Source organism: Belonocnema kinseyi, chromosome 7 (assembly GCF_010883055.1).
Source record: "Belonocnema kinseyi isolate 2016_QV_RU_SX_M_011 chromosome 7, B_treatae_v1, whole genome shotgun sequence".
NCBI lineage: Eukaryota > Metazoa > Arthropoda > Insecta > Hymenoptera > Cynipidae > Belonocnema > Belonocnema kinseyi.
In genome coordinates this window covers 102,219,614-102,234,131 of record NC_046663.1, presented here as the reverse complement: position 1 = coordinate 102,234,131, position 14,518 = coordinate 102,219,614, and the positions used below count along the sequence as shown (strand labels likewise).

The window sequence follows — 14,518 nt, the reverse complement described above, 5'->3', positions numbered from 1 at the left end:
TAAAGCAAGTTTGCATTATATATAGTAATAGCAATTTAATATAAATGTTTAAATTCAAATTTAAAATGGGTAAAGAACTTTTGATATCTTTTAAACAAATTTCCCCGTTTGAAATTTTCGCCAAATTTTCATAAACAGTCTAACGAATTTCTAATAACTTGGCACATGCAATTTTTTTTAAAAAGACTGGATTTGAGAGTAAATTTAAGAGAAATATCTTTATCATTTTAAATTTTAAATATGATGCTATAAAAATTTTATTAAATTACAAATAAATAAACTAATAATTTAATTCATACACATTTAAAATTATTTTCTTTTTTATATACACTAGACAACATGCGTCAGCGTACATTTTTATTGTAGAATCTCTCACAGCATGAGATATCAGCGACTGGAATGTCCCCAAGATATTTCAGAATATCCTGAGGATATTCCATTAATGTCCCAATTTTGCATGCCAAGGATGTTCCCAAGATATCCCAATTCTATAATTTAGTATATTACTGGAAATTCAGATATATCTACTGCCAATTATATCTATATTCAACCGTATCAATATAATAAGAAATGACTGTCAGCGTGCGAAAACTGTTGCGCATTAATAAGTGACCCTTTAATAAAAGTCAAAAATTTCTCAAATAATCGTGCCAAATTATAATCAATTGTCATTTATATTATGTTTTTTATCATAAAAACTGATTTTGCCGTTAAAAAGTCCGATTTCTAAACTGCGCAATTTAGATTTTAAAGATACAATAACAGCCAACTTTTAAATGTTTAGAAAGTGACTTATTTTTTATTGTAACTAGGCTGTTATTGGTTACGAAAATTATTCGCGGTAATAATCTTTTGCTAATCATACTAAGATAGGATTTTGCAAAAACCGAATATTCGAGATTTATAAAAAGTGGTTTTTTGTCAAATGGATGTTTGTGAATCTTGATGTTTTCAAGGCATTCTATATATTTTAATAAATTTGCATTTTAGAAATATTTGATTCCATTGCCAAAATTGTGTATATCCCACACTGGACATTGAGTGGATATCGCACGGGGCGGAAATCTCGATATCCTTAAAATATATGCCTCTGATATTCCGGGAGATTTTTGGGACATTTTTCAGGATATTCCATATCCTGCCGAGATATCCTAGGATATGCCAATGATTTCATTTTATTGTGAGGGCATTTACATTCACTGTAAAAAACATGTACCAGACTTTCATGTCACCGATTCTTTTAAATGATCTTACTTATAAAATAATAACTCGAATAAATTTTCCGTACCAGATAAAAGTGAGGGAACAAAATATGAACGTCTGTCTGGTATGGAAAATTAAATTTAAATAGTTACTTTGTAAGTAAGTTAGTTAAAAAGAACTAGTCACGTGATAGTGTGGTGTATGCCCTTAAATGGCGTGATTCAAGGCTTTCGTCCCTACTTTTGACCAAGTCACATATTATTGAAAAAGTAAAAGCCGTATATTGCCGTATATTGCCGTATATTGCCGTATATTGACGTATATCAATATTTTGAAGACAAATTTTTGAAATGATACATATTAGAGGGATATGTTTAGAATAAAGTTGTATCCGATTGTTTTTACATAATAATGGCGGAGAAATTTCATGCTTTACACCTAAAAATGTGACATATGCAGTATTTTGTATTAGAGTTTATACTTAAATTCAAATTTATTCTTATTCTTATTCTACTCTTATTTTATTTGTGTCCAAACGTATCCCTTTGATGCAAGAGGACATTTCCCTGAGTGGAAATTACAACAAAGTGCAGCTTCTTTGGCTTAAAGTCTGTGGTTTAACTTACAAAAATAGGTTTTAAATGTTGAACACCATTGGGCACCTTGAAGCTATTAAAATTGTTTGAAATAAATGCATAAAATCAGTTTTAATCAGTTCGGACAATTCTTTTCACAGCATATACTGTCAAAAGTAGCCTCAATAAGCATTTAAGGGTATAATATCTCCCGTAAAGTCAAACAAATTGAAGTTTACATCTCTAACGGTATGTGCGATATGGCCCTTAGAAATTATTGTTTAGTCAACTATTTTTCTGAAATTTGTTTAAAGTTTGGTTCGTAAAAATTAGCTCATGTCCTACTCCTGTGATTCGTATATGTAAATTTTAGACATATAAGTTGCATTACACTTAATTTTCGGAACTTTTAGATACACGTAGTGACGGCTTTTTTACTATATATTGATATACTTGAAGATTTGTTAATTTTTATGTATTTTTTATATTCAGTTTATATTACTTTTACTTTTACATGAACTATACAAGAAACAAGTTACTTAGAACTATCTCAAAGCCTGGCAAATTTCATGAAAAAGGATATTTTTCACTAATATAAAATACAACTTTCACGTCCAAAGCACAGGACAAGATCTAATTTACGAAAATTAAAATAAAAAATTTGCTAAGAAAAAGGTTGACTAAAAAATACATTTTGAAGGCCAAATCACCTAAAACCATTAGAGATAGAACATTCTATTTTTTCTTAGATTGACGGGAAAATTTACATATTTAAATTCTTATATAGGTTACTTCAGACAGACGGTGCGCCGAAAGGGAAAAATGAAAAAAAAAAAACTGATTAAAACTATCTTTATGCACTTATTTCAAATAAATTTAATAGGTTCAAGGTGTCCAAAGGTACTCAACATATTTAGAACCTTTTTTGGATGATAGATCACAAACTTCAAGTCAAAGTTTGGAGTTATTTTCGTGAAAAAATAGATAATCTGGTCTTGAAATTATCGTGGGATATCACATAACAGGGATCAGAAAGAAGCAATGCGTGAGAGTCCTCCTAAGTTCAAGTCACTCGAGACACATCGTGGCAATTTTCTTAAAGATGTACAATTTAACTTTTCAAACATTCACGAACATTATATGTCAATATCAAAATTTTTGTATATTACGTTTCAACAACGTCCAAACGTTCTATTCTGGAATAACCCTTTGCCTGTGTGGAAATTTACTGAAATTCCAGTCGGTTATCACCTCGGGAAAATTACAATTTCAGTAAAATCTTCTACTGAAAAACTTAGTGAAAAGTGACTCGGTTTTCTTCCCTGACTTAGAAGAAACGACCAGTTCTTAAACAAATGTATGATTTTCATAATATACAGATTCTAATACAATTTCAACCCTTACCACTTCACTGCGAAGATAAACCATTATGAAAATGGAAAATCCCAATGCGAAAATATATGTAAAACTTTTACTAGCTCTGCACTTGACAATGCCTTTAATATGCAGTTACAAATATTAAACTTATTACAAACTTCCTGTGCTTAGTGGATAATTTTCAAAAAGATTATCTTTTCAGTTCAGGACCGAGTAACACGTGCTTACAGCCACGAGTAAAGACTGATGGGTTGCTACCCCACCCGAACGTTTATACCGGCTTGGTGTACAAAACAATCTGAAAGTCAGCACAAGAGACATATAAATGCTGGAAGAAATGCGTATGTGTATTTACTGATGCAGGGGCGTCTCATCATTGTCACTTTCGCATGAAATGCGTACTCCAAATGGAAGCAAACTTATTTCTTTAAATATTTTCACAATTTCATCTCTAAATTTCAATCAAATTCTGAAATATTTTCCTGAATTTACAATTTAGTGACAACATTTCTCCTATTCGCCAAAAATAATCTTTATGAAAAAAACTCTAGAGAATTTGAATCCCCGAATTATTATCACCTCAAATAATAAGCTGCAAATTCCTATCAACAACATTTCCCGATATTCAATAACTTTCGATGGTTCGCGTCAGTGCTAAATTTAGAAGCTCCATAACAATTAATAATGTCCAAATCTATTTATCAGCTTTTAAATTTTACAGACACGAATCATCGAATGGTCTCGAATGTCCGTAAATAGCTGTAATAGGAATGTTAAAATTCTTGAGATTTAAAATAATATATATTATATCTCGCATTCTATTTAGAAAAAAGATTTTTTATGAAACATGGGAACATCGTAATTAAAAAAAGATACATATAGTACGGTATTGACTAACGTGAGTCTTCCCGTGTCGCGATATTTAACTCTCAATTTTAACACCCGTGCGATCGCGTGTTCTCAGGACTGTATAAAAATTGTATACAATTTAAAGTTTTCTTCCCATTAGCAGTAAAAATAATTAAAATTAAATATTAAAATTTCTTTGATTTTTAACTCAAAAAAATATAAAAAGTAATAAATTTCCAAGTACATCATTATAAAACAAAAGCACGTAGCTATGTGTATCGAAATTTCTGTAAAAATAGCCACATATTTTTGATATGAATAACGGGACCTGAAAATGGGGATATTTGTACTAAAATTTTGGTATTAATAGCCGAATTTTTCGGCACTTGTAGACACTCCCTTAAAATTGCAACACTTTTGAAGTAGAACTTTTTCTTATCTCAATGTACGTAAATCGTAATTAAAATCGAATAAAATAAACAAATTAAGAAATATGTTGTGTCTGGATTATCTCTGAATAAGGCAAGTATCAAAGATCATTACCAAGCGGATGCATTTGTGAGTTAATTTTTTAATTTCCCCGGTGTAAAAGTGTTTTTACAATAAAATGTAATAAATTAAGGTATGCACCATGCATCTGTTACAAAATAATACATTTCCTCCGCAGGTTTCTTTTACTTTTACAATTACTTCTGTCTATTTTTATATACTTTCAACTCTTTAAATTGGAATCACTTAATTCAATAATAATCAGTCATACACAGAATAACCAGTGAAATTTACTGAATAAGCAGGGTTAATACAGATACTAATTTATCAAGATTTGAATCAGTGAATATCTAAATGGAATAAGTGTAAAATAGAATGATTGAAATTTCAAAAACAAATACTGATGTAAAATGAGTTTAGTGTCTATATGTAAATGTACAGGAAGTAGGTTAATAAATCAAATCAGTAAGGGGTTGCACAGTTGAAACAGTAAAAATACACTAAATAATCAGTCAAATTTACTGAATTCATCCAGTAGTTCATTTCGAATTGTCTCAAATCTAGAGACATCGAGTGTTTAAAACATTTTTTTATATTATAATATCTCGCACTTCACTCAGTTCCATTCACTTTTCAAGATTTTAATCAGTGACAACCTACTGGAATTAGAGAGAAGTAACTGAAATTTCATTCGCTATTTTGTGATATTCGGGAGTAGAAAAAGTTACTGAAATTTTAATAACAATTACTGAAAACTCCATTCGTCTTCTTATCGAGTGATCAATGAAAGCAACTGCAATTTCAGTGAATTTCGACTGCTTGTAGTATTTCAAAATGAGGATATGATTCTCACAAATTAAAAATACTTCTCCAAAGTAAAATTTATGATATATTGTGTTGAAATCTTAAGAAATGGTTCAACATGTATAAGAGCACGTCTGTCTGGCCCATTTGAGTTTATATTTGTTTTAAATAATTCAATTTGATAAAGTTTTGATTTAAAATGTAACTGAAAACAGGGCTTTAAAGCTCTTGCTGAAATAGAATATATGAAATTGCATTATTTAAACAAAACAAAAATGCGAAGGGGCCTCATAGACATGCCCTTAATTATTTTGAATAAGTTCCCACAAATTCGGCACAATATATTTATTTTTTCTAACCATAAAGCTTCCAAAAAAATGTAAAGTATAATAATTATTTTTGAAGGAACTTCAAATTTTCCGCATTGCGTCAAAATGCATTGCTAAGCATGTCTTTTAGCCCATATTTTGGTTCTGTATCAGTCCGAATAATAAGAATAACGACTCGAATATTTTTTAAGACTGTTTTTTGTGTAGTTGATAGTCTGAGTGTGACGTCTCTTTTTAGATGAATCACTGATGCATAACACGCTTCCTGATAGTTGATAAAAAATGCACCAAATCAATTACGTAATGACAGTCTCAAGTTAACCAATTTCAGGCAAATAGCTTACTTTGCTAAAGCCGTGCACTTGAAACGGAGGCTCGCTCGATTAGATTACAAGTTTATGAGTTAATAACAATGTAAACATATTTACTTTAAACATTTTCTCTCATTTATCGTTTAAATAGACGCAAAAGATATTTCGAAAACACTATCTTTCATAAAATCCAAGATACATTGAAATACAGTAAAATATGTAGTTCAATTTTATATAATATCAACAAATTCTAAACTTGGCATAATGTTATATACATTGTACACCTTTTTTCTGAACGAATGCATAACTGTAACTCATTACATGATTTTCAATATAGAAACAGATGAATTTTCACCCTAATGAATTGCAATTTACAAAATGTATTGAAATAAAGCGCAATATGATAACGTACAAGCAGGTTCCGGAGCTTTTTGGGATACTATAATGCACTAACATCGCTTGGCCACTACTAGAACCCTCGTATATATAATATAATAAAATAATAATATAATGTAACATTTTGCAATGTGCGATATCACGATTTTACGCTATTATAATGTGATAATTACGATATATAGCGCAGGAATTACGGTATATATTGCAATTCTTGCGATATCGTTTTCTCCGTGTTTAGTTTCTGTTATTGTTTTTTCTTTCTTTCAAGCCATCAATTCAATTTAAAATGTATTATCAAAGCCTACATGATGAATACATTATGTTCTATCTATCAGAATATATGATGCAATCTTAAAGCAGATTATATATTTAAACAGATGGGAATTTTCTTAAATTAATAAATCTTAACCTGGTTTATATTTCATATTGTTTTCAGGAAAAATAATAAGAGGCTTCAATAAAAAAAATTCACATTGCCACCTGTAGTTATATAAAAATTCAAAGTCAAACTTCACTCATTAGAAGTCACTGAACAGTAAATATTCACAGAAATTCTCGTACGAAAAGTTACTTGCTTACTGTAATTGCAGTAATTTTGTATACATACTACAAGAAATCTAGTGGAAAATTACATAAATTTCAGTGAAAAGTCACTGATTTATCAGTGAATTGTACTTTTTTAACCTCGATACTCGGTTAAAAATATTGATATTGGTGTAAATATGAAATCCTGAGTGATAAAGGAATTATCAACGAGGAGGTGTGACGCTCGTGGAAGCGAACGATTGGTCAAAGTGTCAAACCACAGTCGAGCCTCCAATTCCTCTTTCCAGAGCTGCTCTAAAAATAAACTTTACACGTACGGTGTCGGTGTTAATTCATACCGGCAGTTTTAAACGCTTACCGAGCTAAATTTTCAAAATACTTATGGGTTTTTTAACAATAATTTTCGTCGAGAACATAAAATTTTCTACATTTTTTTAAACTTATCCCTATCAAAATTATTACCAGATTAGGTTTTTTTTTATGGCTATATATAGTCAATAAATTTATGTGGGAATAATTGTTAACTGTCTACAAATACTACTTAAAGTAGGGAAAAAAATGTTTGAGCTTTAAAGAAATTATTAATACTCTCGTTTATGGTTCCCTATTATTTTGAAAGTGAATTTCAATACGTGAAAGTTTAATCTCTATGATTATGAATAATAATTCGATATGTAGGTGACTTATTTTACATTTTGAAATTGAAAGTACAGATTTCTCCGTTTTACCATAGCCAATTGAAATATGTCTCACAATTTCAGTGCGAAATTGATATCAGAAAACGATAGCCAGTGATAGGAGATATATAAATGACTAGTTATATATCACTTCTTAGTGTATATCTATAATATTTTCCTATTGTATGAAGTTCTTACCGAATAAAATTTCTGTATGTTAAATTCTTATAATCTTTAGACAATTAAATCATACCTGATTTTAGATTTGGAAAATGGGTAAGTTTATATTTCTTTTAATTATACTTCACTGTCACCAGTTCAAGAACAGAAAGTTAGCCTCCTTCACTTCCGTTTTTGTAGTCTTGTGGTAGCCACTTTCCTACTTATTTCGTATTTAAAAAATTGAAATTTGTTTCCATTTCTATTTAAGCGTTCGTCTATCAAAATTCTGTACAGGTATATAAATACGTTTGCGTCCTCGGATTGCGGATAGAGGGGTCCTTTGTACCAAACGTTTCCACTGATATGGTTATACAATAATTTATAAGCAGTCGCGGACAATTGAGAGGCTGACAATAAAAAGTGGAAATATCTCGTTGGTGAGTAAGAAGCAGCTATAGAAAAGTGCCTAAAAAAATGTATATAATTTGAAGGTTGTAAAAAGTAAAATAGAATATTGGCTGTAGAAAGTGGACAACGGTGCTTGAGCCGAAGAAAGGGAAACAGAAAAACTTGGCAGTAAGTAATGGACAAACGTCGCGTGTCGGTGAATCGGCTCTGTTACACGCTGCAAATACAAGCCTCGTTCAAAGCCGAAAATGCACGAGGACGAACCCGACCTCGCCCAACTGGACGATTCGCTTTCAGTGGCTAACTAGCTATTAGGAGGTTTTCGGTAAACTGAATTTCCGCTGAATTTTGCAGGGCATCCAGGCCGTCAAGAAAATAAAAGAAAGTTCATGGCAACGTTTTAAACGATTGCTTTGCGATGAATTCTAAGAGAAAATTGAAAAGAGATCACAAAACATTTTTTATTGTTTCCTAAAATTTTTTAAAAGTGTGTAAAATATTTTTTGAACTTTTGCAATTTTTCCAGATTAGATAATTTTAGAAAAATTAAGGAACATAATTCTTTTAAAGCCTTCTTGACGAAAATAAAAAAAATTTAGGTTCCTAGGAATAATTAAAATAATTTTTTATAAAAAAAATTAATTTTAAGAGATTATTTAAGAACATTTTAACACATGACAAAAGATTAAAAAATTATCAAAGAAGAATCTGAATTATTTCAAAGGCACCTTTTTTTAATTTTTCAGAATTAAGCAACAATCAGGAAAAGGATGTGAATAGAAAAAAGAATTTTTTTAATATTCGTGTGCAAATTTCAAGCGATGTTTTATTTTGAATAACTAACTTTAAAAAGAAATTGCGAAATTTTTTTAGAAATACCAAACGACTTCCTACAATTTTTTGCAAAGAGTGTTAAAGATTTTAGAGCGAAATTTTCAAGTCCGTAAGATTATCACATTTTTTTTAAATATAAAAAGTCGAGTAAAGTCAGGAAAAATGAAGTACAATTCAAGAGATTCAAAAATAATTTACAATTTAGAAGATTATTAGAAATACAAATTTTTGAAGCAATAATAAACTGTAGGAGCTTTAAGCGAATCTCGAAATGTCAAGAACATGAACAAATTTTTTTTAGATTTTGATTGATTTTTTAAAATGTTGAGAAAAATTCGAGGCAGTTGAAAATATTTTTAGGAATATGAGACGAGTCAAATAGATAAGAAATATTCACAAATTTGAAAACATTTCAGAAAATTGATCAAATATTCCTTGATTTCTTACAAATTTCTTAAACATTCCTAAACATCTTTGAATAGGACTCGAATTTTTCCTAATGTTTTGTAATATTCTATCAAATAAAACAATTTCTTTAAAATATCCTAAAATCTTTTGTGACACAGCTGATATATTTAAAAATCTTTTTTTAATTTTCTTAAAAATCTTATAATACTTATTTTCTTGCTTTCAATTCTCAGAATTTAATTCCTACTAGAAATAAAGTGCTAAGAACTTCTAACATATAAATAGTTATTCGAAATATTCATGTCATGTCAATATTAATATAATTTTTTATTTTTTATGGTAGTGAAAAATTGTTTTAAATTGGTGAATTGCAAGTAGTACTTACGTAAGGTAACTTCCATATTTGTATGACTACAAAAATATTGAAAATCCTTTTGTGTTAAAAAAATAGTCTTAGGATTTATTTAAGATAATACTTCATGTTAAAAACACTTTTTTGTTTAGGAAACGTATTTCATGTTTTTAAACATACATAATATACAAAATTTGACGTAACGGCGATGAGGGGAAGGCCAAAAAGAAATGTTACGGCCTGTGTCATATTGGGTGGAGGGAGAGGGGGAGTTTAACAATTAATTAATATATTTTAAGAATATTTTTTAATTTATTCTGCCCTGGGGTCAAACATGGTACAAAAAACGCCTTGAAATTTGGAATAAAAACTGTTACATTAATTTTAAAAATTAACAATATTTATAATTTTATCAAATTTCCAAAAGATTATTTAAATATGATACACATTGACTTATATTAAGAATATTCTTTCAAATAGTTGGTAATTTTTTTTAATTTACATGTTTTTTACCATTTTTGGCCTTAGGAAATAGATTTCACGAATGAAATGATAGAAATATCTCCATTAGTTAGTAAAAGACTATGAAGACTTTTTCCTTCGAAATTTTACCAAAATCTTTTAAAAATGTTAACAAACGGACTACAGATTTGGCTTTAAACTTTTCTACCAATTGGAGAAATAGATATTTCTTTTATCTTTTTCCACGATCTGATTTTTTCCCTGAACATAAAGTAGATTAAAAACGCTTAAAAAATAGAAATAGGAAAGGTAAAAAATGCACGCAGTTTTTTTGTGGTTGGAAAGACCGGCACATTTTTAATAACACTTCTTTCCACACCACCCGCGGAAGAAAATTTTTACAATATTTTTATTAAATAATAAACATTTAATTTTTTGGACTCAAATGGAAAAGTTAAATTGTTTACATTCTCATCAAGAGAAGGTATTAGATTTGTGTAAAATTTGACCTCCCCCTGAATCCGAAAAACAGGTTTTTACGAATGTGTCTCTCTCTTTGTGTGTGTGTGCGTGCGTCTGTCGATTTTTAGTTTATTAGCACGATAGCTTTCGAAAGAATTGACAGATTGGATTGGCCTTTGGTATACTCTTTTAGTGTCCTAAAATAAAGGTCAAGTTCATTATCCAGCCATTTTGGGTGAAAATTCAAAAAGTGAGCGTATTTTTGAAAATTTTGGAGACCACTTTTTTTAAAATTTAAAAATGTTCTATACGGATATTCATAGCATATAATCAGACGAACAATTTATCCCAATGATTTTTTTTATAAAACCAAAATTTACCACACTTATAGCATTTAATAAATTTCAAAAAAAAAAAAAAACACGAAAATCAACATTTGAAGCCAAATAACGTATGATATGAAAAAAAGTCAAGAGAAGAAAAATGTTAAATAAAAAAAGAATGAAAAATAACATTTTACGGTTAAAATGTGCAAAATGGGTAAAAAGATGACTCAATAAAAATTGTGCATTTCAAAAAGATCTACAAATTTGTTATAGATAACTTTTTGATAGCATCTGTATTTTGTGTTTTAATCGTGAAACACGATATTAACAATAAAAAATCAGCACGCTGCGTGGGCACATTTTCATGATAACTTATGTTTTTACATTCTCATGAGAGAAGGTATTAGATTTATGTAAAATTTGACCCCCCCCCCCAGTTCTTGTAAAATGTCCACGTTTTGAGACCCTCTGAATCCGAAAAAACCAGTTTTTACGAATCTGTCTGTCTGTATGTACGTTTGCCTGCCTGTCTGTAAGACTGCATGTGTGTATGTCTGTATATCTGTCTGTCTGCGAACACGATAACTTTTGAAAAAATTAATCTATTAGATTGGCCTTTGGTACACTTTTTTAGTGTCCTAAATTAAAGGTCAAGTTCGTTAACCAGGCATTTTGGATGAAAATTCAAAAAGTGGTGCCCACTTTTTGAATATTTTTGAGGCCACTTTTTTCAAAATTCAAAAATTCTCTGTACGGTTATTCATAGTATTAAAAAATTTAACCCACTGACTTTTTTCAAAAAATCAAAAATTACTGGAGTTATAGCATTTGCAAAATCCAAACAAAAAAAAAACGAAAACGAACAATTTAGGACAAACAACGCATGACACGAAAAAAAAGTCTGAAGAAGAAAAACGTTGCTTTTTGAAAGTTCTACAAGATTATGATAACAACTTTTTCAATTTGGTCTAGAAATTGAAAATTCGAAATTTGATCCTACACAAAATTTTTGAAACCACATTTTTCCAAGATGTAAAAATTCTATGCACGGTTGTTCATAGTACTTTAAAACTTAAACAATTTATCCTTCCGACTTTTTTGTACAAAAAGAAAATGATCAGAGTTAGATCATTTTCAAAATCCAAAAAAACAAACTAAAATGAACATTTTAAGCCAAACAACGCATGATATGAAAAAAAGTCTGGAAAAGAAAAACTTTGCTTTTTGAAAAGCCCTAAAAGATTATGATAACAACTTTTTTAATTTGGTCTAAAAGTTGAAAATTCCAAATTTGATCGTACCAAAAATTTTTGAAACCACATTTTTTCAAGATTTAAAAATTCTTTGTACGGTTGTTCATAGTGCTCAGAAATTCAAACAATTCATCCTTCTGACTTTTTTTTATAAAAAGAAGTTAGAGCATTTTCAAAATAAAATTTTAAAAAAACTAAAATGAACATTTTAAGCCAAAAAACGCATGACATACCAAAAAGTCAAGAGAAGTAAAAGTTTCCATTTTGAAAGCCCTACAGGACTATGATAACAACTTTTTTAATTTGGTCGAGAAGTTGAACACTCCAAATTTGATCGTACCAAAAATAATGAAAAATCCAAAAATCCCATTTTTTGGTCAAACTATGCAAAATATGAAAAAAATGAAAAAGCTCAAATTGCGCGCTCTGGAAAGAACTACAAATTAAGAATAAATCACTTTTCGATATAAGCTAGGAGAAGAAATGAGACAAATTACGAGAACAGACGAACCCCTTTCCCTAGCTTCTCGTGCGAACAACAATGACAACATCGAACATACTTGAAATGCCAATTAAGACAGAGTCAATGTGATGGAACGGCAAAATCTCAACATTCTTGAGTCAACGGATCAATCAGGGACGAACTGCTGGAGTACTATGATAACAGTATGGCCCCTGAACGAAAAGGTTACATGGTACGACTGCATGCTCTGTGGTGCAAAAAAATACACAGAGGCCTCACATTTTTCGCATAAACGACTGCAAAACCGTGCCAAGGAACTCCGAAAAAGAGGGCAGCGTCTACTCTACACTCTCTATAAGATTTTCACATCTATCCTATATTGTAGGATTGTTTGGACAATCGAACCTGTGTGGCAAGAAACATACGTACAACGCAGATCAAAGAAAGGCGTACCAGGATGTCGGGAGAATTTGCTTATGGATAGATGTATCTGCAAAGATGTAGCATCCTGACAGCGCTGCCCATCAACGGCCTGGCTTGACTACCGGAAAACTTTCGATTCAAACTTCGATAGAGTTATCATCTGTCTGTTGAAAAGCTTAAAGGTTCATCCGCACATCGTGAGGTGCATATAGAGATTGATGACGCTTCGGAAAACCAGATTTACTATCTCACCTGGAAACATTGTGTAATAACTAACACCGTCATCTTTCAGATGGGAGGCTTTCAGAGCGACAACATGCGCCTAATTCTCTTTTTCCTCACACTATTGCCATTATCCCTCGCAATTCGCCATTCCGAAGGGTACTTTTTCAGCAAAACTGGAAATCGAAAGCATGGGGACACTCATATATTTTATATAGATGGTCAAGGTCTATGCTAAAAATACCGAACAACTTCACCTAGCTCTCGGCATTATCGAAAAATACAGTCTGGAGATCGGAATGGAATTTGGATTAGAAAAATGCGTGCCACACAGCTGCATTTAGGACGTAAGACCTACAAAGGATACTCTCCGGAACTGATACAAACATCTCTACCGGTAGATTTGGTCTTCGTCATTGCCGGCGTGGAACAAAGTATCTTCAACGAACATGCTTGCTGTCCTGGTAGTATTATATTCATTTAGAGTGGTTCCATGGACGAAGGACGAGCTCGTATCCCTTGATATCGGGTCACGAATGGTTATGCACATGAAAAAAAGCATGCACCTTAAGTATTCTGTTCGTCGATTCCTCATCTCACGCCGTCAACGTAGTCGCGGAATATTGAATCTCGAATATCTTCATAACAGGTTTATTCTAAATACAGCAAATATAGTCGCAAATAGACAAGACCATCTTTTTTAAAATTGTCAGGAAAAACGAAGAAGTGAACATAGGTGCGTTTCTGTACAAAGCAGCGCCTACTACTCACTTCTGAAAGCCTGTATTAAGAAAGCACAAGAGAAAAACTTTCGTGAACAACTCTTCGAAAAGAGGACGCACGATATCAACCACAGAAATGCAATTTTACCGCAATTTCGCTAGGAACAGGTGCAATTTTTAGATTAGCACCCGCTCCTGGGGATATCCCGCGTTTGCCCTTTTTCCCTTTTAATTGCACGTCTGTGCAATTAAAAATGTTGTAATTTCGATTTTTTAAATTATATCCTCATATATGGGACAGAATACGTTAAAGTGTTCCAAACTAAAATTAATTTTTTTTAGATATGGTTGAAGCTTAAATCAATTATAGTACTAGTGGACCTACCTTGACGTCAGTGTAACTTGTCTTAAGATGATCCGATTGGACTTTTATTATAGTGTTTTGGGCCGCTCTTTTCATTTGCA

At 30.8% G+C, this 14,518-nt stretch overlaps 1 protein-coding gene across 7 annotated transcripts in view; it reads right to left on the bottom strand.

Annotated features, from left to right (window-relative positions):
• The window catches only part of LOC117177516 (solute carrier family 2, facilitated glucose transporter member 4-like), a 113,932-nt gene that overhangs the window by 9,345 nt on the left and 90,069 nt on the right, over window positions 1–14,518 (bottom strand). Inside the window, exon 1 of one of the 7 annotated variants that reach the window (XM_033368277.1) lies at window positions 3,183–3,423. The exons of the other annotated variants lie outside the window; for them this stretch is intronic. Coding sequence (XP_033224168.1) covers window positions 3,183–3,206 — 24 coding nt within the window. The 5' untranslated portion in view covers window positions 3,207–3,423. Of the gene's footprint in view, window positions 1–3,182; window positions 3,424–14,518 lie in introns of those variants that run through there. 7 annotated transcript variants of the gene reach the window in all.